Source organism: Daphnia magna, linkage group LG2 (assembly GCF_020631705.1).
Source record: "Daphnia magna isolate NIES linkage group LG2, ASM2063170v1.1, whole genome shotgun sequence".
NCBI classification, from domain to species: Eukaryota; Metazoa; Arthropoda; class Branchiopoda; order Diplostraca; family Daphniidae; genus Daphnia; species Daphnia magna.
The window spans coordinates 13,143,792-13,167,412 of record NC_059183.1 but is presented as its reverse complement, the minus strand read 5'-3'; the positions used below and the strand labels follow the sequence as shown (position 1 = coordinate 13,167,412).

The following is a 23,621-nucleotide window of genomic DNA, read 5'->3' as shown; positions in this document are numbered from 1 at the left end:
AAATCACAATATTTTTTTTTATTTGTATATTTATATTTAATATTTTAAAGTTATTGACATTCATCCGGGATTTGAACCCGAAACCTTTGGATCCGTACACCAATGTTCTGCCACAAAGCTATGGTCCTTGAATATAGACTATTTAGGTTAGCATATAGTTTTACGAGCCTATAAAAATTGCCTTTACAATATTATCTTTTCCTGCTGTTTTAAATATTTGTATTGTTTAAGTAAGGACTGCGTAGTAAGCACTGCCTCAATTGCATTTGAACCCCCGGGGAGATTACCCGGGGCGTGGCTAAGAGAAGCCGGAAGAGGATGGAAGGTTTCGGACAAGTTTTTACGTGAGCGATTAACCGTTAATTCGGATTTGTGGGTAGCCTCTTCGCCCTCCAATGATATCATAGAACTTGAGGACCCCCACGTCCCCTTTCCGGACAGCGCACCCACAACCTTTGCTGCTGATCACAGTAGGGGCATGACCCCCTACGGGCTTATCACAAGTCAAGGGGAAACGGAGCCACAGAAAAAAGGGAGCCCAGATATGCACTGCAACATATTTTTATAAATACCATAACATGTGAGATAATAGAAGAATCCGGAAATCTTCAGTCGCCCTTCCAACATTGTACACATACTTTTTTAACACCAAACCTCCATCAATATCCTCTTCGAACTCACTATGATTGTGAATTTAAACTAAAGAAATAAAATGTGCATCGGTATAATATTCTTGCTGATACACTTACTTAACACAGCGAAACCCTATTAGCATATTTCTCGCGAATTATTACCACGACTTTGCGATTATTTTGTCTACATTAAAAAAACAAAGCATGAATGATTAAAAATTTATATTTAATAAACTCATTTAAAATGGTAAAACACCTACTCAATTGTGATCCTGTTTCTCCCACACAACATTCTTTTCCCCACGAATAGAACCAATGGATCAATAAGATACCTAAAAGATACAAATTATAATAGTAATGATGCAGCAAATACTCATACTATTCTTTTTTCTTACCAGGCTTCAGCATCACTAAGAGGATAACCAACATCAATGTTTCTTTTTACTTTCTTTGCAAAACACTTGTTGGTTTCAGACATCAATGCCTCTGGTGTTCCTGTCCACACAAAGCAGAAAAAGCTTCTTGCCTCAAGGGTCATCTCAAGCAAGTCCAAAGTAATTAACTTCCGAGAGAAGAATTTTTCGTACTGTCTAACCCTATAAATAATAAAAATTTTGCTAATATCAACATGCCATAGAGTTGTATGCTAAAGCAAACTGCAAACTAAAAATACTGTTTATAGTTTTTTAATGCCTATTTATACAAACCAGCATTGTGAAGTTCAGGGTGGAAGGGCAGAAATTCCCAATATTTTCCATTGGAGTGTTCTCTGGGATTGGTGTATTTTGCGATGAACACTGTGTTTAAAGCTGCTGATAGTGACCATACCTGAAAAACCTCAAAAATAATGAAGGTGTGTGAAAAAGCAGAATCCTTGTGGTTAGCATGAGATATGGCAAATTTTAATCTAGTTAAAGAAAAACCATCGATATAAATTTTAAAATAACAGTAATTAAAATGCAACATGTGATAAACAAAAGATACGCTCAAAAAGTCTAAACTATTCTCAGGAAGAATGTGTTGTTTACCGCTGACTAATTCTATTGTTGAAATTGCACCGTTTGTTTGTTTCGAGTCACATGTTACTCATTTCACGGTTGGAGATGCAATGATCCATATCGGGAAATTTTTATAGAATCCCTATCGGGAAATTTGATTTTGTTTTAGCAGTATGTTTTCCTTCAACAATTAATCTTGCATCTCCATCCGTGAAATGAGTGATAACGTCAATAGTGAACCAGCAAACATATTGTGTACTTTCTACCTCTAATGGGATTTGATCCACAAAAATCCAGTGCCACAATCTGATGCTCACCCATTAAGCCATGATTGGTACCACACATGATTAAGTATCCAGGATTCCACTGGGTTGGTCATTGGCTCGTTGGTCGTGGCTCGCGGAATAAAATGTTGATCCTATATAGGCCAATAGACAAAATAACCAGAGTTGAAATACTAACAATTATTATATGATTCTTACTAATCCATACTCTTTTGCTATCTCAACCAACAGTTGACAAATCAAGTCCAAAATTGAAGCTTCACCTCCACACAACAAGTTGTTCCAACACCTGAAAAAAACAAACAATAAAAATAAATTGACAAAGACAATTGTTTAACAGATAACAAAATGTTCATACTGTTGAAGCTATAACATAGCCAAACATTTTTAGTTAGGAAGGAAGTAGGTTGCGCTACACAGTCAAAGTGGACCATGCAATTGCTGGACCCTATTGGGTGACGCAGGCCAGAAGTTTATGTGAACTACAATTATAAAAATTTAAACATTCAAAATGCAAAAGCATCATTTGTTTGTCTCGGTCACATGTGACTCATTCCATGGTTGGACATTGTTGAAGCACACCATACTGCATGAACAATACAAAATCAAATTACAATGAAACATGTTAAAGAAAAACAAGAAAACTTCTGACTTTTACCTGTATGGCTATGTTCTGCAATTTCCTCTCGAGGCACCCAAGCACTAACACTGTGCACACGTATCTTCAACTGGCGAGTCTAAGAACAAAGTGAGAAATTATTCCATAGCTAATTGCCATACATACCTTTATTATCAATACGATAACCAACGCCTCCAAGGTGTGCAACGCTCATCGAAATTCACACATGCATATACTTCCAATGCGCGGCGCCATTAACTGTACAATGGCGATCGAAATCGACCTAACAATCGATCAACAATAGTTAGGCCTCCCTAAAAGGCGTCATCTATTCAAATCCCTCCTTCAAGTGACGATTTTGACTGCTAGATGGCTATGCCAGTTATCTATTCATTTGCAAAATAAACGGACAACCATCGAAAAAGAGTTAACTAAAACAAAAGTGGGTCAAACGGCGTTCCGTAGAAATAACAACGTTCAACTAAAGCACTGACAAGGGGACTGGTATCGACTGCTACTACGACAGTAGCCCCCCCCCCTTCGATACCCTTCTGTTTAACTACCTTTTAGAAAAAATAAACTCATCCACAGTCCCTCAACCGCCGTGGGAGAAACGCATCGTGTTTTCGTATTGTACCTAGGCTCTCGGCATTGCCATTTTCGATGTTAAAAATAAAAGTTCAATCAGAGTTGTTTCAATCTTCAATTCAATTTCCATTTTGTACGAACGGAACAATTACCTTTTTGATTGGAATTTCGTCTAATTTTTGAGCCTTAACATGTTTAAAATTTGTTGCCTACCAAATTACTTTTTTTCGGTAATATTATAAAAATGTAAATCAATCAATGTCGAATGGCTGCGCTTATTTTAAATTCCACCTTCGTTTTTTGCACATTTCAATAGCTTTGAAAGATGCATCCATGAAGTTATTTAAATTTTTTTATTCACATCTTCAAGTTCAGGGAGTATATTTTTGTATATGAACAGCATACACGAATAATAATAAGTCAGTAATCATATACAAGAGAGCAAACCTACGGGAGCAAACCTAAGGTTTCCAACTCCTCCATGCTGTATACAATCACGACGTTAACGCGCAACTCCCGAGGCTGGCGAAACACGCACCGCACACACTCACGCTTACAATTATACCAAACAATTCTGAGTTGTGCAAAAGCCTTTGAACTATTTTTAATAATAAAAAAAAAAAACATTTTAATGTACTAATGATCTTTCAATACTTGGCTTTCGGTATATATGGGAAGAGAGAAAGGAGAGAAAGAAGAGGAAGTGGAAGAAGAAGACGAAAACAAAACTTAAAAAGAAAAAAAGAAAAAAACGGATTAGCGAAAAAAGTGAAGTTTAGGAGAGGAAGAGTGAACAGGTATACGTAGTTGTAACAGTTTCGAGAAGCTAATCCAACAAATTGAAAGAAAACGAAACAATGAACAGACAATGTTAACACACAAGAAGATAGAAGATATCATTTTTCCTTTGTAAAATGGATAACATTGTCAAAAACTTAATAAGAACTTTTAGTATTTGTCGTTTATGGCATGGGCACGGACTTGCTGAACACGCTAAAAGTATATAATGATGTCGACTGCACGGAGTATTTTTAGAATAGCCTCCTGGGTCATTATAACTGCGACGTACCATCAAATACAATACAGAATACAACTAAAGCGGCTGGAGAAGACACTGGCATGGTTCGCCCTATTGCTTCGTCACCACTTTGGTCACTAATAATTTAAAACAGAGGGCCGGTATCACCGGATAGATAATTGTAGAAGAAGAGGATGGGGGAGGGTTGTGAAGGTTGATACGGTTATCAAACGAACGGCGAGGGGCGTGTTTTACGAATTTTCGTTATCAGTCGTCAACCTGATCATTGTTATCATCAAACCGGCCTGCCTGGATAGCTGTTCTTAATAAGGAGAGTTGAGTGACGCCATCATAAAGGCGCTTGATTCCCCGCGGGAGAGCCCGACACGAAGACAGGTTTAGCGTACGCAGTCGAGTGCAATGACACAGCACTTGGCGAATAGGCGGAAAACTGACCGATGATCCACATAAATCCAAAACTCTGCAAAACATGAAATATAATAGTTAAGCACGGCGTGTATACACCTACAAGCAGAAATGGCTAAATGGAAAAAAGAAGACTCACTTAAGAGGTGATTCTGGGTCTTCGGCAAGAGCCATAACTGCCTGGTCGAGAGCTTCACTGACAGATGTCCAAGAGAGATCAATTTCGACCAGACTATGGCGCCATTTTCGAACTACTAATTCCAGTCCATCGGCTGAGTGGCGCGTTGCGGTGCAGCCTGTGGGAAGTATTAAAAATGATTATTACAAATAACGACGCAGATTTTGGCATCATGGCATATCTTATACCTGATAAGAAGAGATGTTCGAGATCCCAGGCCGGAACGCGGACCAAACTTGAATTGGTAATGGAAGTGCATCCACGGACGTCTAGCAGTCGTAATTTATGAGCGTTTTTGAGGATACGTTCTATTGAAGCATTGTCTAGCGAGAAGTAGGACTTGGGGTCGACCGCAATACTCAGCTCCTCTAGGTGAGGAAATCCAAGAGATGCGGCTTGATCTTTTAGAGGTGTAGCTGATAGCCGGATGCGGCTGTTGGTCAGACGCAAGACCCTTAACTTGGGACAACCTTCCTGCAATTGTTCGATGTTAATGCAAACCGTGTCCCGTGTAGCTGTCCGTGTATTGGATAAGTCTAAAACTTGCAGGTTAGGACAAGAAACCTAAAAACGAAAACGTTACTTACAGCTGATTGTGAAAAATTACTTGTCAAATAAGGCATTACCGCTAGAGCGACGACAATCTGCTGGATTCCCGTCGTGCAGTTATTCGCCAAATTCAAATGAGAAAGCCGACCGCCCATTACTTTGGTTAGCTCACACAGGGTTCCACTCGAAATGGCTCCCCGTGGATTGGCCGTGTAAGGCTACAATGAAAAGATGGTGATTCAATCTTGAATTCTTCCATTCGGATATTTATATCTTACCGAAATGGCAGACAGGTCAAGCTTTTGTAAATTTTTGCACTTTTGTATTACGTTCAACAGACTATCACCCATCAAACCTTTGCAACCAGTAAGGCTCAGTGCTTTCAGATCATTGCAGGTTCGAGACAAATCTTCAACTGCAGCCCGACTCAACGCAGAATTCCAGCCACCTAGAAAGTGAATATAATAAAGAAATTTATAAAAATTTCATTTATGAAATATTTTTTCGACAGTTACCTAGAGCCAAATCTTGTACGCGCGTTAACCGATTCCGAAGAAGCCAAAGAAGTTTACCCTCTGTTCGATATTTTTCTTCAACTCGGCCTGTAGCTAAATCAACTGTATGCCATAACAACGGTCCTGTGGAAACTTCCCACCACAGCCGACAAACTTGCGATAACCTGTACGAATACAAAACTGTCTATTTTACGATTTCAAGAGAAAAAGAAATTGGCTGTTAATATTCTTACCTAACTAGTGTTGGGACGCATCCTTCTGTATACGTGACTTCCATAAAAATCTTCGACAAGATTTCAGGGGGCATTCGTTCGTTAGCCCAAATACTTTGAGCTCCACTATTGTCGTTAACAGTCACCGCTGATGATCCATTTATGTGCACAAAATCGTATTGATCTTCTTCATTTTCGTCAGAACCGTCGTCTGATTGTCCTTTCTTTCTCCTCTTACGTTTTTTGCCTTTGGCACCCGCCGACGCCACCGGTTTGCGGACTCTTGGTGTTTTCAATCTGACGGTTTTTTTAGGTCTGCTTTTTGGTCCAGCTACCACTGTGGATGTGTTCTGATGCAGGACTTCTTGAGTTGGAGATTTTTTAATCTTGAGTTTGATACCTTCAAGCTCAGGTGATATCTGACTTTCATACACTACTGGACATGTTCGTGGTTGCTTACGCTGAGGAATTTTCAGGCTATCTGCAATCACACTCTTGGTTTCAGGACATATCACATCACATTCCTTGATCTGTGAGTTTCTGAAATCATCAGGACTTGTATGTGCTGATGAAAAGTCAGTGGCATTGCTGCTGAGAACTTCAAAGTCATGTCTGAGTTCGACACTGGGACTAGCAGAACTGGTCGAAGGAGTGGGCAACAAAGGGATGTCAATTGGACTGACTGCTGTATCCATTCTTTCAGAAGATAAGACTGGGCACAAGAAAAACAGAAACTCTTCACTTTCTGAGCGATTACAAGACCTAACGGTGGGTCGTCAAAGGCATCTTAAAAACCTTTCCTTTCTTGTCGGCCTCAAAATAAATTTAGACTGCAGAACAGGGGATTGTGACGCTTTCACTCAACGGAGCCCACGCCGATACAATATTCGGCAAGTGGCATTGTTCGAACTCTTCGGTGCTTACCTAGAAATGCTTACACCGAAACAAATGACAACTTTTTTGACAAAAACAAACAAGTGGATGCCAGATGATAGATGGTAGCATTCACTTTCTTAACATAGTAACGCGCTTACAAACTGCTTTACACAGAAATCTAGATAGTCGTGTCTGCTTGTCATTTGAATGACAATCCACTCCGCCACCTATTTTACAGTTTCCAAACTAAGAGGCTCCTATATTCGGTATTATTTTCTTTGGCGTCTGTTGTGAATTAATGGTTTTTAACTTTTTGGCGACGTAAAAAAAAAAAAATTCCTGCTAGTCGGCTAGATATCTTCTAACCATTATCGGCATAGAAAACATTCTACGTGTTGTGCTAATTTTGTCCGATAGAGCTCAAAGTTTTATCCCAGCGGCATCGGACTATCTCTGTGTTCTAGTAAACACAATCATTCGATTAGTAACCCATTTATAAGCATCATCATGAATGTGATAACAATGACAAAATAGTATCTTATTTATTCATTAAAATCCATCAACGCCATAAAATTTATAGTCTAATTCTAATCGAAGAAAACCAAACACCGCAATATAACCGTGAGTACAACTTTCCAACATTTAAGCTACGTATAGTTGGAAATTTCACTAAAAATCACACTGTTGAAATCTCCTAGAGCATTTCAAAAATATTAAGAATAAATACTTAATTGCGGGGAAACCCTTAACGTGTTTGGGAAAACCGAGGAAATTCCCGTTTTCTTTTTTTTTCTTTAGCGTACTGTAAATGCATTTTAAATAGTTGCCATTAGATGTCGCAAACAACGGTATGTTAAACAGTAAAATTCACGCAAAATTCACGTTTCCTGGTGCCCTAGGGATTTTCTCAGAAACGTAGATTGAGACGGGACAGCCTCGGCATTGGATTTCCGAAGATGGGAAATTCTAAGCATGGGCTTTGCACGTCTCGGAAACAGCAGTAAGCTGGATATTATGCATAGACGTACGCCTAGCTTGGATTGGTAAACATGGTACCCATGGTAAACAGCGTAGTTTTTCTGGCCATCAACCTCTTTCTCGGTTACTTGACCTTGTTGATACTCGGATGCTCGTATTAAAAGATTTCAGCAACCTTCGTTCGCCTGAAGGACATCAGAGAATCGGCTGGAATGAGTCTTTGAATCATCTATCTGTTACCGTGGTTCCTTTACAATCGTAACGGTGGAAAAGTCAAGCAAACCCCACCTCCTATTTCGTCATTATTTTATCGTTTTTATAATTCTTTGAGGACTGTGTAAAAATATAGTCGACGTGAGGGCCCCTGGTTGTTATTTTGTGGTGATTTGGATCGATAGAAATTGCCGACACCGTGCCATGTATTATAAGCTCATTAAGTATTCTGTGCAGGGGAAAGTCCATGCACGGCTGAATGGAGGCATCATGCAAGTAGCTTGAGCACGGGATTTTTTATAACAGTAATTAGACACAATATGAATTTGACTGCCTATCAAGACTGAACCAGTTTGCTCACGAAGTGGAAGCCTATTTTGATTCTCAGATGGCTGCCCGTTTCGGGTGACTTTCTAAGTCAAATCGTAACCGGTTGTTTTTGTTATTGTATTCGTAGCGTTCGTAGGTTGATATGTTTTCCGTTTTTGTTTTGTTTTTTTGTTTTGTTTTTTTTTTTATGTTTTTCTTGAGGGCTTTAACAAATGCGTGTGAGCCCTACTGGCTTATCTTACAATAAGAAACCAGTTCGATAACTGCCAATTTTTCAATCGCCTGTTGATAGTGTATGCAACAGTTTATGAATGACGTCATTCAATGTACTGCAACGTCGTACTCTTCAGACTATGCAAAACAAGTCTCTTTTTATTTTTGCCTCATCAAACTGCGCAATCGTGTTTAGCGAATCGGGTTTCTTTTTCGTGTCAACAAGACTCGCATTACTTTCAAGTGCGTCTTCCGCAAAGGCGTTGTCAACGACAACAACAACAACAAGATGTTCCAGTTTGAAAAACATAAACATCGTTGACCTTATCCTCAATTTCCCGTTCAGGAGGATTTCAACATCCGACCGCAGTCTCTTTTGTAATGAAAAGGGCGTTAATTTAAAGGCCTAAATAGATCATCAAACAGCATCTCTTGAAACGTTTCCTTGACGTTATATGACATTAAATTGTAATATTTAAAATTAAGTTTCAAACGATGGAACAACGGTAAAGGCAATCGCACATTCAAATTGCTACGTTGGGCTCCGAGTACCTTGTGCGCGGCCTACTTCGAGAGAACACAAATAGACCTTTCAAAACAATAATGAGCAAAACAAAAAAGTTCCCTTTGCTTCCACTCTACCAACGTATAGAAGCTTTCGCTTTTTTAAGGGTTTTGGAGGTCCACAACACGGCAGAGTCACATTTAGTCTCAGACATTTTTAGACGATTTGCGTAGATCTTTTTTGGGGTCTCTTGGCCTTGGGAAAGTCTCTGATCAATATATTATCACAGAAACTGTCTCACCAACCATGTCAGCTTTTTTAAAAGGTGAAGGTTCATTTATTACGCAAATAAGCTAGGGTAAAATGGCGTAAGATTTTATTTTCTTAATGATAACGTAGTTTATTATCTTTGCGTAGAGAGTTTTGCCCATGTCATGAAGGTCAACGCGAGTAAGGAGGAAGCGATATCGTCAAGTCTCACAAGGTAAATTTATTTACAAGATCTCCTGTCGCTAGTAAAATTTTGCGTTCGCTTCCTTACTCGCTTCGTTGGAAAGGGAAATCAAAGAGGGCACTTCCAATCTGCAATAGACGGTAGGAAGGAAACCGTTGGTCGATTGACCTTCGAAATCGACCTACTCTTCCTTCTACTAAGACCGTATTTCATAAGGGCTACAGTTAGACAGACTGTGTTTAGTTAAGGACAATTTGCTCTCTAGCACGGTAAGAAAACACATCCATTACAAAAGATTGTACGTGATCGAACCGTGTGTTCAAGGCAACTATTTGAATCCGCTCGAGGTCTTTACTGACTTTTGAAATATTAGCAAGATGTGAGATGCTTCGTTATCATCGGGCCACACGGATTGTGCAAACCCATCAAAGACGTAAAAATTATGTCCTTGGGATAAAAACTTGAAATGAAATTTGAGACAATACAAAATCACCTTCTAGATAAACAAAAATAGACTGCAGACGACAAGTGACCATCAATAACAAGGCTAAACGCTATCAAGTTGTAGGTACATTTCACCCAAGCGATGACGTCGTTTGTTTTTAACTGAAGTAATTATTGTCTAACGATCAAAGGTTGTACTGTTTTGTTTTTCTCTTCCCTTTGCCCTGAATAGCTATCACTCCAAAAACACGATGTAAACAACGAACTTGTCAAACATACTCCAAGTACAAAGGTGAAATTTCATGGTAAAACCATTAGGATTTATACGGCCTTACATCTTATGCACGTCACAATTATTATGGTCTTTAGCTTATAGCTATTGCTGAGAAACGAGACTTTCGTGATATAAAAAAAATAAGCAAATTACTAGAACAGTTAAGATTTCAAAGCAAAATAGGTAAAACATTTGACCGTGAAGCCCGTTGGGAAAAAAAAACAAACAAAGAAAATGATTTATAAAAAATATTAAGAAATTGAAAGGGCTGTGTGGAACTGATCAGTAGGGTATCACGTGTGATGCCGTTTGCTATTGGTTGGTCGTCTTGTTTTTTAGAGAGGGAACGTGCAGCAGGCGTACTGCCGAATGCACGCTTCCCCAGAAAAGACATGACAAATTTTTGTGTTGTAAGGGCTCGGTATTTGGCTTGATTCCTAGTGTATCTAGCATATTACCTCATAGATAAAGTCTATAGACCGCCTGCTCTCTTTCTTTTTGTTGTGTGTGTCCTAGGTGGGAGGCAGGAGGAGGTTTTTTTTTTGAACGACTCCATCTCCATTTCTTGCACTGTGTCTGTTCCAGTATATATCCATTATGGGAGGAGAGAGGGGGTTCATCCCAGTTTCAGAACCAATAGCCTTTCACTCGGTCACTCTTTTGGTGTCTCAAACGAAACTTGACAAGGAGGAGCCTCTCACTCGTCTCTATAAAAACTGCCGAGCGTTCGACTAGCAGCTCAATCCACTAGCTTCTTTTATCAACAAGAGTCGACAGAGCTAGCTGACCGAGAAGCAGTCTCTCCATCCTGAACCACACGTTTCTTTGCCACACCAAAACAAAATTCGGGTACGAGTTCATCAGACTTTTTTTTCCATTTTTTCCATTTTTTTTTCCATTTTAGTGCATTTTTTAAAAGTCTCTTGTAGTTGTAAATGTTTTACTATTGGGGTGGAGATTTTTCGAGGGTCAAGGTCGAGTGAGGTCAAAATAGCTGCTAAATGGGCGTATATTGCCTTCCTCCCGCGTCCTTGTCTTAGTTGATTTCATAGAAAAAAAAGTCATTATTTTCATATGCGACCCCACCCCTGTTTGTCAGATTTGATGTGATCAGATTTCTAGGCAAAACAAAACAACGAAACAATCTGAGGAAAATCGAAAGTAGCATGCTGTTGCTGAGGCACGATCATATGGGTGTATAAGTAGGTCAAACTGCGAGACTGATCACGTGATGTTACGATCCATTCCTCGTCAACAAGTGACGGTGTCCCTTTTTTTTAGCGAATTGAACGTGAATATCCTTATTTTATGAATTCCTCTGAGTCTTTTTACGACTAACGCAATATCTATCACTTTGTCCTATGACGTTTTGCAACTCTATTGACAGTTTGTTAAAATCATGAAGAAAATAGCGAGTATGACGAGAAGCGAGTTCATAGCGTACGGAAATCCCGCGAAGGTCTTGGGCTGTTGCCATGAGGAGTCTCCCGTATTGTGTCATGTAGATCCTGTGTGTAGGGGTATTCTCTGCTGCGCGTGCGTTCTTCTCGTGAAGGACTTTCCCTGCTCTGCACAGCGAATCTATCTGCTTTGTGTATGTGCTAAATCCAGTTCCGACTGGTTCACGCTGGCTACGTCTATCCAGTTCGGTGCGGTTTTCCGAACGACTCCAGCCCAGTTCGTGAAGCCAACCACCCACTCCTCTATCCATAGCCTTAATCCCTACTCAAAATGTTTTGCCTTTCTGCCCCCCAACTCTTTTTTCTTTCATCTCTTTGTTGCGTGAATCAGAAGTTTAATACGATTGGCAAGGAAGACAAACGAAATGATGCAGCAATTGTCCTTGTTTACCCGTTGACCGAAGTCTAAATATGCATTACTGTTTTTAGCCATATGAATCAGGGACAGAACCCCATTAATTGTTGTCAAATGTTAATTTTATACTTGTTTTCTTTTTTAGATTTAGAGCAAAGCGTTGGTTTTTTAAAACCCTCACGATTGAAAATTACTGGTGAAAGTTCGCGTAACCCAGACAATAGGAACAATGGCTGGTCTAATGACTAACGCATCAGCTACAAACAAAGCGGTGTTGGACCGGTATATGAGACTCCCGCAGCCAGATGACAAAGTCATGGCGACATACGTCTGGATTGACGGTACGGGTGAATACGTTCGGGCAAAGACAAGGACCATCGATTTCATCCCAAAAAGTCCTTCTGGTAATTAACAATAATTTAAAAAACTTGTCATTCTATTGTCGTTTGGTACCTTAAACGGCTTTGTTTCTTCGTTTGCTGATTCCGGATACGCCTTTGCCATTTATGTAAAATTTAGCACGTTCTCTTCTTATAAATGTTTTCGTAGTTGTTAATGGCCTTGATGATTGCGAAGTGAACAGAGCTGCCTCAATCCGGTTACGACTGGATACTTTTTTGCATCTTTTCTTTAAAACCTGTTCGCTTTCGGCAATTGGTTGAAAACCTATTAGATTTCCGTGTCTTATGTAACAATCGCACTTTGTTTTCTTTGTCCCCGCAGAATTGCCAATTTGGAATTATGACGGAAGTTCAACGTATCAGGCCGAAGGCAGCAATTCAGATGTTTACCTCTACCCGGTGGCCATTTACCGAGATCCGTTCTGTTTGGGCAACAACAGGCTTGTCCTCTGCGACACCTACAAATACAACAAAAAACCTACAGAGTCTAATCACCGTAATTCCTGCCTTGAAGCCATGACCGCGGCTGCCGAATATGAACCCTGGTTCGGCATTGAGCAAGAATATACGCTGCTCGATAACGATCTCCATCCTTTCGGCTGGCCAAAGAATGGCTTCCCCGGTCCTCAGGGCCCGTACTATTGCGGTGTAGGAGCCAACAAGGTTTTCGGACGTGATATTGTCGAAGCTCATTATCGTGCTGCACTTTACGCTGGTGTCAATATTTCTGGCACCAACGCAGAAGTCATGCCTGCTCAGGTAATTCAATTGTTTTGAATCCTTGAAAATGTAGATAAAAAGGAGACAACGTGAATTGTTTCAAAGGTAACTTTGCTTATCTTTATCGTTTTGTTGTTTTGCACAGTGGGAATTCCAGGTTGGTCCTTGTGAAGGTATTACCATGGGTGACGATTTGTGGATGGCTCGCTACATTTTACATCGCGTTGCCGAAGATTTTGGCGTCAATGTTTCGTTGGATCCTAAGCCAATGAAGGGTGAATGGAATGGAGCGGGAGCCCATTGCAATTTCTCAACTAAAGCGATGCGAGAAGAAAACGGCATTGCGTAAGTTTGAAACAATTGGATGATTATGGGCATGATTCATTGAATTATTAAATTTTGAATCAATAGGGAAATCGAGAAAGCTATAGAAAAGCTGTCCCGCTGCCATGTGAAACACATTAAAGCTTACGATCCACATGAAGGAAAAGATAATGAGCGACGTCTTACCGGTCGTTGTGAAACTTCGTCCATTCACGATTTCTCTGCTGGTATGAGTAATTAATTATTCGTTCTTTTGACATAGTCTGTACTTACATTTTTTTAAATTGAATTGTTGTAGGTGTAGCTAACCGTGGTTGCAGTATTCGCGTGCCTCGTGGAGTGGCTGAAGAACGCAAAGGTTATTTGGAGGATCGCCGTCCGGCTTCCAATTCTGATCCATATCAAGTGACCGAAGTGGTCGTACGCACCACTTGTCTTGAACAATAGACTATTTGGATATTTTAGGCCCCATTTTCAATATGTCATGGAAAGAAAAAGAGAACCATCCATTCCTTCTGTATTCTGAAGGCGCAAAAAAACTACCATGTTCTGTCGATCATCGCCAAACTGTACTCTGACCCCTCTAATTTTAATATTCTTATTCTGTGGTTATTCACTTTTTCTCCCGTGACGTTATCGATTTGTGTAAATAATCTTATCGATTGGCAATTTTGAACTTCAGTAAGCAAACGTGAAACATGCAGTATCTGTTACCCAAATACCAGATAAATACAAAAAGTTTTTAGATAATCTAAATACAAACTAAATACTTCTCTAACAAAGTGCGCCAATTGAAGCAATAATTTTTGCAATAGTTTTTTTATAGGTGAGTATGCAATTGATGAAAACATCCAAAAGAGTCTAGTAAAAGAATGATGAAAATAATTTTAAATTTAAGCAGTACGGAGAATAATGTGAACTCCAGAATCGGTCCACACAGGTTCACTCATTCCACCAACTTTCAAGCTAAAAGCAGCATCTTCAAATGGTTTCTGCATTGCTCCTCTTCCAAAGCTCCCAAGATCTCCCCCTTTCTTTGCAGAACTACAATCAGAGTATTTTGATGCTAATTCAGCAAATGAAGCTTCACCAGCAATGATCTGCTCTTGGTATCCCAGTAACAAATCCATTGCCTCATCCTTAGTTATTGTGATATTATCTTGCCGCCATGAAGACGGTCTACGAGAATCCCTGTGTTTGACAAGAAGATGACTGCATTGAACCTAAAGCAAATTTAACATGAATTCATATGACTAAAGCATTAGCAGAAGCAACAGATTTTTAATGCAAACCTTTTCTGGCCCATTGGAAGAAGCTGGCTCTGCTGGTTTTGTTGGGGTATCCCATTGGCTTTCCTTGGTGTAAATGTTTAAATAGTAAGTTGTTCCTAATCAATAAAAATACCAAGTTGAACATAGACATCACAAAAGCATTACTAGAGACAGTAGTTTTTTGGGGGTGCATATTACCTGACGATCGGCTTACTCGTTTCTCCCAACCGGATGGCAATTCTTCAGACATTTTTGTAGGGTGGTGTTTTCGCAGACGATGACCAGAGCGACTCAGTGACTTGGATTCGCTTTGTTATTTTGTGAATCTGCTCAAGAATGGCGTTTTCAAAGAAACTATGGCAAAGTTGTCAGCTTGGTTTGACAGCATAACGTAGTCTCGAAGACGAGATTCTCATGCAGAGAATTAAAATAAATTCTCGCTAGGTGGCAGTAGTCACATTTCAGCTGAACTTTCTTAATTTCCATTTTGACTTGGCATTAAAGGTACAAAAGTTTATTGCGCTAGAATGAATAAAGGAATTCAAAAAAAAATTTACAGTCTGTATTATTGCATAATATCCACAATGCGAATTGATTCAATTAATAAAACAGAGATTTCCTGGAATGAACGCTTCGCGATAAAAAAAAGTTCAATTTTCACGCCTAAAAGCTTCATGTAAATTTCTTTGAAAATGTGATGATTATGATGCGTATTTAATGCTGTATTCCTTTCGTTTGGACTGCAAAAACGTTAAAAGAAGAGTTAGATAATAAAATTTTTATAGAATAATAATTAAAAAAAAACAATTATAATTACCTCTATGGCAGAGGAAACCATCTTATCCTTTACCGAGCATATAAACAATAACAGAGAAACATGTTGCAATGAGTAAAGAATGAGTTTGGATATCATAGTGCCCTCCTCATTCGTCATCCAAGGGGCGCCAGCCCTGTGGACGGAATCGAATAAAGTAAAAAAAAAAATATTTATTATTGTTTTTACGAACCTCTCTTCTATTAATGAGATGTCAAGGAAAATGTAATCTTACTTTGCGCAATCGCTAAATATGTGCGATTTTGTCTGGATATTGACAACTTTGACGTCGACTCTCACTTTGAGAGCTGCTATTTGCCGATCAAGATTGGGTATCAACTTCAACATATCGGGCTTTGGAAGATACAGCTCGTCATCATCTTCAACTATGTACAGTATTCGTCCGTCTTTCAAAACTGATAAAGGTAAAAATCAATGTGAATTTTTACGTTGTAACCTCTTAAAAAATATGTTTTAAGATTATCATTTACCTAGCTGACTGACATAACATTGTTCAGACCTGCAAACAGATAGATGAGTTACATCAAAGAAGCCATTCAAACTCACCACATAAGGTAAAAGAAAAAGGTTTGCCTTTCTGGTGCTGCAGACAGAGATGCGGTATATGGAGGTTGTTCCGCCAGTGCAAGATTTTCGATCTGATCTGTGCAGATCTTCCCACAGAAGTTTTCTCATGCACGATAATGTCATCTATGGAGGAACTGGAAAAATTAAACTGTCCAGGATTTACAGCTGGTGACATTGCTCGAGATGAGAGGCTTGCGTTTTCCAACTGGTGCACAAGTGAAGTTGTGGCAGATGAAGGAAATGCACAGGTTGGACTTGGCGAACGCGCAGGAATCAGATCTGAATATTCAACAGCAGGAGTGGCAGCAACCAACGCTCTCTGTTCTTCCTCGCAGGCAACAGCAAAGCCATTTTCGATCAAGTAGTCACTAATGTGAACGTCATTCTCTTTTGTTGTGTCGACTAAGGTTAATGAATAGACTGTATCAATGTCATATTTTGGTACAGCCAAGGTTTCTTCAATCATTTTGGCAGCAGCGATAATTTTGCAACCTAGCAATACAAATAACGTGGAAGATCACTCCGAACACATTAAAAATTAACAACTAACAACCGAAAATTAACGGGATTACCTTTGATAAGATCCAAGAACCATTTTCCTGATTCGAACGACCATTTTGTCTCGGTGGACAAGGGTCGAATGCCGAAAATTCGACCTCGAAAAGCCTAAAGGAGTCAGGACAAAAATCTAGCAGTGAATACACGATAAATATAATGTGGAAATATACCTGCAGTGGCATCTTTGTGAAACGCATATGGAGGTGGCGCAACCGTTCGATTTTTACTAAGTTTTTACTGCCATAATCTACATAGAAAACCTGGAACATATCTTCGTGGCATCCGACAATACGTGCTCGATACCAAAGATTGTCGGTGTACATGGCAGCAACTAGTTGGCCGATGTACATTTCTGCACAAGATATGACATATTCAGGATTAGCACCATAAAACAACCTACACAAATATTAAATATATAAAATTAAATTTCAGATTAAACTTTCATTTAGACAATATTTCACGTCATATCATCCGTCAGATCTTCTATCAGTTTTCGGTTTTCGCTCAGGAACCAATAGAATTCGCCAGGAGAATAGACTTCTGCAACAATGAGAAAAAAGTAGTCGAAATTGGCCAAGTTAGAAGGAAATGCCTGTCGAGTTATTTCCGTATCCGGTTCGTAGACGTTCTTAATTTTCGGTCTACGTACACCTACAAAAACGTGAGAGATACACTACTTAATCACATTTCAAAATTAAGTAACATGGTATGAAATACCAAATGTGACTGGTAGAACTTCGTCAGCGATGGAATTTGCATGGCAACCACCATGAATCATTTTTGATGGAGTCAAATGAGTGACAGGCGAATGCTTTGGTGAATTCCAATCGGTTGTCACTGTTTGGAACGTCTCGGCGGTAGGATTACGCGTGCGAATATCTGTAGCAGACCACTTGGGTTGAAAGGCCTGACTATTTGCTGTACGATTAACGCCTTCCGCTGAAAAACCCGCTGCCTCTGTGGGAGATTTGAACTGAACGGGCACTGCTTTCGTTGGAGATTGAAAAATCGGAGGTGCAACTTTCGGCGGCGATTGGAACATTGGATGTACTGCATGTGTTGGAGGTTGGAAATTCTGATGTCCCGCATTCTTCGAGAATTGGCCCTTTGGTATTGCACCCGTCAGTCTGCCTTTTTCTGCTAAAGGTGACTGATTTGCAGTTGGCAACTGGCTTGCATCTACACAGTATGGCACTACGAGGGCTACCATAACATTTTCTGAACATTTCCAAACTCGAAATACATGTTCATGCCGCTTAAAGAAAGAGATAGAGCTCAAATTAGGCTCAATGCGGTGAAGGTCTACTTCTTTTTTGTATCTGCTCGAATAAAGGGCAAAAATGTATGCCGTATTGACTCCATTCGGATAGGACAGCAGAAGTTTTTCGAATTCGGAGACCAACTGACACTCATATTCCACACTTGAGCATGTGCGAGGCAATGGAATGATGGCTTCAGACGAATTGAAGGTCTGTGCAGCCTGGTGCTGATGGAATACCTGAAACATCAGTAAAGCAACTTCTATGTAATATATGAAGTTTTTTACCTGTGAAGCCTGAGGCCTGCTGATCATCTGATTTGGCACACTGAAAGGGGGTAGCCTTATCCATGCAGAGAATTGTCTTCCAGAAACATTTTGACTGATTTGAATTGGTGGAGGAGGAAATTGCCTAGCAAAGGGTGGGCAATAGCGATTGTTTTGTTGAAGCAGTCGATTGAAGTTTTTAAGGCTGGCAGTCTGGCTATTTTTTTGGCCCTTAACTAGCTCCTGTATGTGGGAAACATTCTCATTTGCAACCGCTGATAAAGCCAATCCATGTTAGTTTGATTACCAAATTATTAATGGAACATCATGACATTACCTTGAAGAAGAATGTGACCACTTCTTAAAGTTGTGCATTTTACAACATCAGGGACAGAAAACAAGAAATCTGCTGGTGTGTTAAATCCAAGTTGTCTGTAGAAAAATAATATAATTATTGAATTAGCAAATATGTTACTTATTTTATCTAACCTGTGTGGAAATTGTTTCATTTCTACATCAGCATACTCTTTCAGAAATTTTTCCAGCGTAAGGCCTCTGGAATGTGGCACGAGCAATGAATTCACCACTATTTTAACTTCTTCCCTGAGGCCTTTACTCATTTTTCTTAACTTAATTCAACTGAATAAGGGACTATTTGCAGTAAAATAATTTAATGATCAACAAATTTAGTGTTTTTTATTGTCTTTCTTACCGACAAATGTTGAAATTAAAATGGAAGTAAATAAATTTAAAAAGCTGAACAATCAAACCAACAACAGAATTCTATCAAAGGTCAGATTATATTTTTTAAATGAAAGAAACATAAGATACGAAATGGCCAAAGGCCACGTCAAGAGAGTGAAAAACTACGTGTGGTCAGACTCTCAATGGTTCTTCAAGTCACATTTGGCTGCTCGAAAGCACATTGTCGAAACCGAATCGGCAGGACGATAGGTAAATATTTTGCGTTGAAAATATATATATTTTTTTCCTAGTCAATACAGGGTTGCCATAAACTTCATTTCCTGTTTTACCAGTTCAGTTACCACATACCAGAACCAGGGAAAAATAATTCAATTTTCCCAGACGAAGGTAATATACGAAGTTTCCAACAAAACGAACTGCAAAATCCAGTATTGCTTTCAAGGTAACTAATGTGTTTTTTTTTCGACATTATATTACGTTTGTATTGAAATGATTTGCATGATCAAATAAATCAATCAAAAGTAAAAAGATAATAAAAAATCTTCTTGTCTGAATAAAACGAGAAAAAACTTTCTGGCTTAGTGGAATGCTTTCAGTTTCTCTGCGTCTGGAATCCTATTTTCTGTCCAAATTTACAAGTTGCAGTTAACATTGGCGGGCCAATCGCAGATATTAAGTGCAGGATTGTAATGAAGTCCGGATGGACAATTCCTAGAAGAAAAAAAATATTAATATTAATTAATAAATAATGAAAAAGACAATAATTAAAAGAAGAAATCCATACGTAAAGGAACGCTGTTCCGTCGACACACACGTAGTACTGCGAGCAAGAATAGGGGCTGGCAAAATTTCCATTTGGTGCTGGACAATCAAACGGACCTGGTGCCGTGGGTACTCCACGTGTAGTTGTCGCTATAAAAGCCAGGCAGTAAATAATTGTTTTACCAAAACACATGGGATATATTATCATTGATAACTCACTCGCACAGGATGTTGCTACACACGACGATGAGGATGCATCAAAGATTCCACTAGGACAAGTCTACATTTAAAAACACATGAGAAGGTACATTGGTTAAGATTCTTTTAGATAGGCTGTTGTACAAGTTTTCATACTTCTAAATCGGCGACGTTATTGGTACAAACGTAATATTGTGAACTGCACGCTCCTTCTTTGATGGGAAAAAAACCATCGGGAGATGGGCAGGTAAATGGCGAGAGACGGTCGCCACAATCGGTTAATTCCTTGAAGTTGCATCCTAAACGGTGCGAGACATGACATGTAAGAACCATTTGGCCATCTTAACGATTAAATTTGATAATTGTACCGTAATAAGTGAGATCGAACAATAAGTCGTCTCTACATTGGTACAAGTGAGTTGGGACACCGCCAGCAGAACAGAGGTAGTACAACTCACATTGCGTTTCGTGCGGAGCCACAAAAAGCCCGTCCGGACATTGGTAATTGGATTCTCCTAAATCAATGTCTCTTGGGTTCGCCTTATAAATTGATTAAACAGGTAGACAATACACACTTAATCAACTGCACTTATACAAGCAAAACGCTCAATTCAAGTTTTTTTTTTATTATCATACCTTTACAATTGATTCTGCGGTGACAAATGCCATGACACCTATTTAGTTACACATACAATTTCATTGTTAACACAAATGCATCATGTGTCCAAATTTTGTAAACACGAATATAATAATAATGTGAGGGTTACCATGAATAGCAAGGAGTACAAGGATTGTAGACTTCATTTTTTGGTAACTGTTGTTTACTGGTCTGAAAGGACGTAGCTAGATCTTTCGTCAACTACACCCAAACCTTCGTTATTTAAACCCTGTTGTTTGGTTTTATCAAAGTGACGTTTTATCAATTGGTTATCGCTCAAGCAACATGATCTACATTTACATATGACGCAAGATTGCACCTGAACTTTTAAATTTCGACGATAAAAAATTTATACTGTGGGCGTATAAGTGAAACACACAAACTATAAATATCGATGTGACGCCTATACCATCATAATGTCGAATTATTGATGAAGAAAGGCGATCGGAATTTCCAGTACCCACTGTTGACTGAGCAGTACTTTCTTATCCTCACCGATGCAAATTTGATGAAGAGAAGGCCATACTGGTAATCCCACTTCGTAGACCAAAGCAATTTTTTTCACAATTTTTTTTCCACTTTAAAATTGTATACTCATCTGCATATGGTCACACGAGTTCCGTACGATCGGCATAATTTCGGAAAGCGTCATCAACGATAAATTGCTGTGCAGGCCATTAGAATTTTTTTTTTTCCTTGTGTTTTAAATGATTTGTTTTCCATCTTTCACACAAATAATCACTTATGTAACTTGCGATGTGACTGACGGTTCACACTTTGAAAAACGGTGGAGGCTTTATGCTTCGGTACACATGCAGTGTATGCTGTCGGTCTTAGTGAAATCTTGTTTTAATCCTTGAACAAACAACCCATCAACTAGACATGAAATCCTTTGAACAAATTTCACATACTTTAGATATTGGGAAATTTGGGAAGTAAACAAAACGGCAGACCGAGACTAAAAATCTTTTTGCACAAACAACTGCCGACATACACACGGACGAAGTTTAAAGGATTACATCCTGAGATATCACGTATAGCAACCGTTTTAACGTAACTGCATAGTGTAATGTGATGGTCAATGTCTAAAACCACGCGAGCAACCTGATGCTTGCAGAAGATGATTTAGATCGGCGTCGTTAGCCGATACCGTTAGACGTACGTACGTCTCTTAACATTGGATCGCTAAACGTCAAGTCTGACGTTTGAAGCGCAAGCTATTTAAAAGCTATACTCATCAAAGAGAACGTGTAAGCTCGCACGATGACTTGAACATACCCTTTGTTATTCGCCTGTTTTTAGCACTTCACCGCTCGCACTTAATTACCGATATGCAAACAAATAAAAGCAAACCTTTACGACAGAGAATAAAGCGCAATAAGGATTTGTGTAACCAACAACTTTGTTTATTTCATAAGTTTTCTTGTCACCATATTTTTCGTTAGTTACATTCCATTCGGACAATGATAATTTAGGATAAATGTTTAAGTCATACATTATCCCTTCTAGATTTAGTTTGCTGCATTGGAGATAGTTCAATTGTAAATTTGATCTTCTGATGCCTTACAGAATACACTTTACAAGTTGCAATTAACATTGGCCGGCCAATCGCAGATGTCGAGAGGAGCATTGTAGAAAAGTCCTGATGCACAATTCTATACGGTAAGAAAATAGAAACGGATTAGTCATGAACAGTTTAAAACACAACAGATTTGGAAACCCATATGGAAAAATGGTGCTTACGAAGAGGAAAGATACTCCATCTACGCAGACATAGTACTGAGAACAGGAATAAGGACTGGAGAAGCTTCCGTTCGGTGCCGGACACTCGAAAACGCCCGGTGCTGTTGGTGCTCTAGGTGTCGTTGTCGCTATACGCATTAGGATTTTTTTTCCATTAAAAAAACAAACAAACAAAACAAGGCAAAATGTAAACAAACAACCCACTTGTACAACTAGCTGCGATGCATGACGATGAAGAAGAGTCGAAGATTCCTCCGCTTGGGCAAGTCTATAAGAAAGAACATAGCAGAGTCGATGGGATTTCACGGTCATTTCATATCGTCTTAACGCGTGCAAATATCATACCTCTAATGTAGTTGGCGTAGTTAGTGCAAACGTAATATTGGGAACTGCATGCCCCCTCTTTAATGGGGAATTTACCATCAGGATACGGACAGGTGAAGGGCGAAAGACGGTCACCGCAATCGGTTAGTTCCTTGAAGTTGCATCCTACATCATTGGAAAGAAAATAGCGTTCAGCGCGCATCATAGCATAAAGAGTGACCACACAAGAAACTATATACCGTTGTAAACGAGATCAAACAAAAGGTCGTCTTTGCAATGGTACAAGTGAGTTGGGGTGCCACCTGAAGCGCAGATGTAGTACAGTTCGCATTGCGTCTCGTGAGGAGCAACGTAAACTCCTTCCGGACATTGATAATCAGATGCACCTAAATCAATGTCCCTCGATTCCACCTTTGAAATCAAAGATGTCACACCAACATCAGACAAGCTTCTATCTTTACGATGTAAAAAATTACCTTCGACTGTGTTTCTGCGGCGACATTTGCCAAAAGTCCTTTTCCACGTTAAGTTTGATGATCAGTATACAATAGCGGAATGTGAAAAGTAAATATATTCCTGCTTACCGTGAATAGCTAGTAGTGCAAGTGCTTTCATTTCGTGCAACTGTGGCGTAGTAAAACGTAAGATGATGTTAAAAAATTTAGTAGAAGCTCTGACTCGTGTTACCAAGGCTACAAAACGCATAATAACAGAAGCGAACGCGTCGTTGTTTAAATGGTCCATTCGGATCCTGTCTTATCAAACAATTTTATCGCTTTTCTTATAATATACAGTTATACGCATTGACAACATCCTTGTTTGTGTACTTTGCACGAAAACTGAAAGTCAGTGGGCGGAAGTGAAGAAAATTAATCGTGTCCCCCAATAAAACGCATAGGTTACGGTACC

General features: G+C 39.3%; 6 protein-coding genes and 1 long non-coding RNA gene across 14 annotated transcripts; 1 reads left to right on the top strand and 6 right to left on the bottom strand.

Annotated features, from left to right (window-relative positions):
• Positions 1-545: 545 nt before the first annotated feature.
• On the bottom strand, positions 546-3,194 carry LOC116917545. Of its 8 annotated transcripts, none has more exons than XR_006643115.1 (9): positions 2,573-3,194; positions 2,273-2,500; positions 2,113-2,203; positions 1,948-2,048; positions 1,340-1,469; positions 1,028-1,228; positions 893-964; positions 750-816; positions 546-680 (listed from the first exon to the last, which is right to left on the bottom strand). It is a non-coding gene; the product is annotated as an uncharacterized LOC116917545 (long non-coding RNA). The 8 variants fall into 8 exon arrangements; XR_004391186.2 differs by having other exon boundaries at positions 1,340-1,460; positions 2,573-3,192; XR_004391185.2 differs by having other exon boundaries at positions 546-699; positions 1,897-2,048; positions 2,123-2,203; positions 2,573-3,191.
• A 291-nt stretch (positions 3,195-3,485) lies between these two features.
• LOC116917544 (F-box/LRR-repeat protein 6) lies at positions 3,486-7,079 on the bottom strand. Its single transcript, XM_032923051.2, has 7 exons — positions 6,041-7,079; positions 5,808-5,971; positions 5,571-5,740; positions 5,370-5,510; positions 4,932-5,307; positions 4,705-4,861; positions 3,486-4,620 (listed from the first exon to the last, which is right to left on the bottom strand). Exons 1-7 carry the CDS (start codon positions 6,712-6,714, stop codon positions 4,407-4,409), a joined length of 1,896 nt encoding a protein of 631 aa, XP_032778942.2. The 5' UTR covers positions 6,715-7,079; the 3' UTR covers positions 3,486-4,406.
• Positions 7,080-10,900: 3,821 nt separating this feature from the next.
• Positions 10,901-14,316, top strand: LOC116917541 (glutamine synthetase). Its single transcript, XM_032923049.2, has 6 exons — positions 10,901-11,155; positions 12,267-12,525; positions 12,845-13,281; positions 13,388-13,587; positions 13,654-13,793; positions 13,865-14,316. The coding sequence occupies exons 2-6, from the start codon at positions 12,351-12,353 to the stop codon at positions 14,011-14,013; spliced, it is 1,101 nt and encodes a 366-aa protein (XP_032778940.1). The 5' UTR covers positions 10,901-11,155; positions 12,267-12,350; the 3' UTR covers positions 14,014-14,316.
• Positions 14,317-14,366: 50 nt separating this feature from the next.
• Positions 14,367-15,260, bottom strand: LOC116917543 (putative peptidyl-prolyl cis-trans isomerase dodo). The gene is made up of 3 exons (XM_032923050.2): positions 15,036-15,260; positions 14,859-14,953; positions 14,367-14,789 (listed from the first exon to the last, which is right to left on the bottom strand). Exons 1-3 carry the CDS (start codon positions 15,085-15,087, stop codon positions 14,460-14,462), a joined length of 477 nt encoding a protein of 158 aa, XP_032778941.2. The 5' UTR covers positions 15,088-15,260; the 3' UTR covers positions 14,367-14,459.
• A 124-nt stretch (positions 15,261-15,384) lies between these two features.
• On the bottom strand, positions 15,385-19,286 carry LOC116917540 (tudor domain-containing protein 7). The gene is made up of 13 exons (XM_045169273.1): positions 19,035-19,286; positions 18,812-18,973; positions 18,660-18,754; positions 18,344-18,597; positions 17,515-18,295; positions 17,259-17,448; positions 16,968-17,193; positions 16,812-16,905; positions 16,215-16,731; positions 16,143-16,171; positions 15,887-16,067; positions 15,655-15,787; positions 15,385-15,577 (listed from the first exon to the last, which is right to left on the bottom strand). Exons 2-13 carry the CDS (start codon positions 18,940-18,942, stop codon positions 15,539-15,541), a joined length of 2,670 nt encoding a protein of 889 aa, XP_045025208.1. The 5' UTR covers positions 18,943-18,973; positions 19,035-19,286; the 3' UTR covers positions 15,385-15,538.
• Positions 19,287-19,458: 172 nt separating this feature from the next.
• Positions 19,459-20,877, bottom strand: LOC116915299 (protein obstructor-E). The gene is made up of 7 exons (XM_045169051.1): positions 20,755-20,877; positions 20,624-20,661; positions 20,356-20,527; positions 20,144-20,286; positions 20,009-20,069; positions 19,811-19,939; positions 19,459-19,736 (listed from the first exon to the last, which is right to left on the bottom strand). The coding sequence occupies exons 1-7, from the start codon at positions 20,789-20,791 to the stop codon at positions 19,660-19,662; spliced, it is 657 nt and encodes a 218-aa protein (XP_045024986.1). The 5' UTR covers positions 20,792-20,877; the 3' UTR covers positions 19,459-19,659.
• A 1,152-nt stretch (positions 20,878-22,029) lies between these two features.
• Positions 22,030-23,453, bottom strand: LOC116917536 (protein obstructor-E). Its single transcript, XM_045169054.1, has 7 exons — positions 23,297-23,453; positions 23,189-23,226; positions 22,952-23,123; positions 22,717-22,877; positions 22,593-22,656; positions 22,389-22,516; positions 22,030-22,300 (listed from the first exon to the last, which is right to left on the bottom strand). The coding sequence occupies exons 1-7, from the start codon at positions 23,415-23,417 to the stop codon at positions 22,223-22,225; spliced, it is 762 nt and encodes a 253-aa protein (XP_045024989.1). The 5' UTR covers positions 23,418-23,453; the 3' UTR covers positions 22,030-22,222.
• Positions 23,454-23,621: the final 168 nt, after the last annotated feature.

Bases quoted from the DNA above. Each gene is read 5' to 3' on its own strand.
- LOC116917544 (XM_032923051.2), bottom strand. From the start codon at position 6,714: ATGGATACAGCAGTCAGTCCAATTGACATCCCTTTGTTGCCCACTCCT. The intron at 5,741-5,807 runs GTAACTGTCGAA...TTCACTTTCTAG, and splicing joins CGTACAAGATTTGGCTCTAG to GTGGCTGGAATTCTGCGTTG. The intron at 4,621-4,704 runs GTGAGTCTTCTT...CATGTTTTGCAG, and splicing joins GACCCAGAATCACCTCTTAA to AGTTTTGGATTTATGTGGAT.
- LOC116915299 (XM_045169051.1), bottom strand. From the start codon at position 20,791: ATGAAGTCTACAATCCTTGTACTCCTTGCTATTCATG. The intron at 20,662-20,754 runs GTAACCCTCACA...GTAACTAAATAG, and splicing joins TGTACTCCTTGCTATTCATG to GTGTCATGGCATTTGTCACC. The intron at 19,737-19,810 runs TATGGATTTCTT...TTTCTTCTAGGA, and splicing joins CGGAACAGCGTTCCTTTACG to ATTGTCCATCCGGACTTCAT.
- LOC116917541 (XM_032923049.2), top strand. From the start codon at position 12,351: ATGGCTGGTCTAATGACTAACGCATCAGCTACAAACAAAGCGGTGTTG. The intron at 12,526-12,844 runs GTAATTAACAAT...TTGTCCCCGCAG, and splicing joins CATCCCAAAAAGTCCTTCTG to AATTGCCAATTTGGAATTAT. The intron at 13,282-13,387 runs GTAATTCAATTG...TGTTTTGCACAG, and splicing joins CAGAAGTCATGCCTGCTCAG to TGGGAATTCCAGGTTGGTCC.
- LOC116917536 (XM_045169054.1), bottom strand. From the start codon at position 23,417: ATGCGTTTTGTAGCCTTGGTAACACGAGTCAGAGCTTCTACTAAATTT. The intron at 23,227-23,296 runs GTAAGCAGGAAT...AACGTGGAAAAG, and splicing joins TGCACTACTAGCTATTCACG to GACTTTTGGCAAATGTCGCC. The intron at 22,657-22,716 runs GTTAAGACGATA...TCTTTCTTATAG, and splicing joins GAGGTATGATATTTGCACGC to ACTTGCCCAAGCGGAGGAAT.
- LOC116917540 (XM_045169273.1), bottom strand. From the start codon at position 18,942: ATGAGTAAAGGCCTCAGGGAAGAAGTTAAAATAGTGGTGAATTCATTG. The intron at 18,598-18,659 runs GTAATGTCATGA...TGGCTTTATCAG, and splicing joins TGGTCACATTCTTCTTCAAG to CGGTTGCAAATGAGAATGTT. The intron at 18,296-18,343 runs GTAAAAAACTTC...CTGATGTTTCAG, and splicing joins GCAGGCCTCAGGCTTCACAG to GTATTCCATCAGCACCAGGC.
- LOC116917543 (XM_032923050.2), bottom strand. From the start codon at position 15,087: ATGTCTGAAGAATTGCCATCCGGTTGGGAGAAACGAGTAAGCCGATCG. The intron at 14,954-15,035 runs GTAATATGCACC...TTTATTGATTAG, and splicing joins ACGAGTAAGCCGATCGTCAG to GAACAACTTACTATTTAAAC. The intron at 14,790-14,858 runs GTTTGCATTAAA...AATTTGCTTTAG, and splicing joins CTTCCAATGGGCCAGAAAAG to GTTCAATGCAGTCATCTTCT.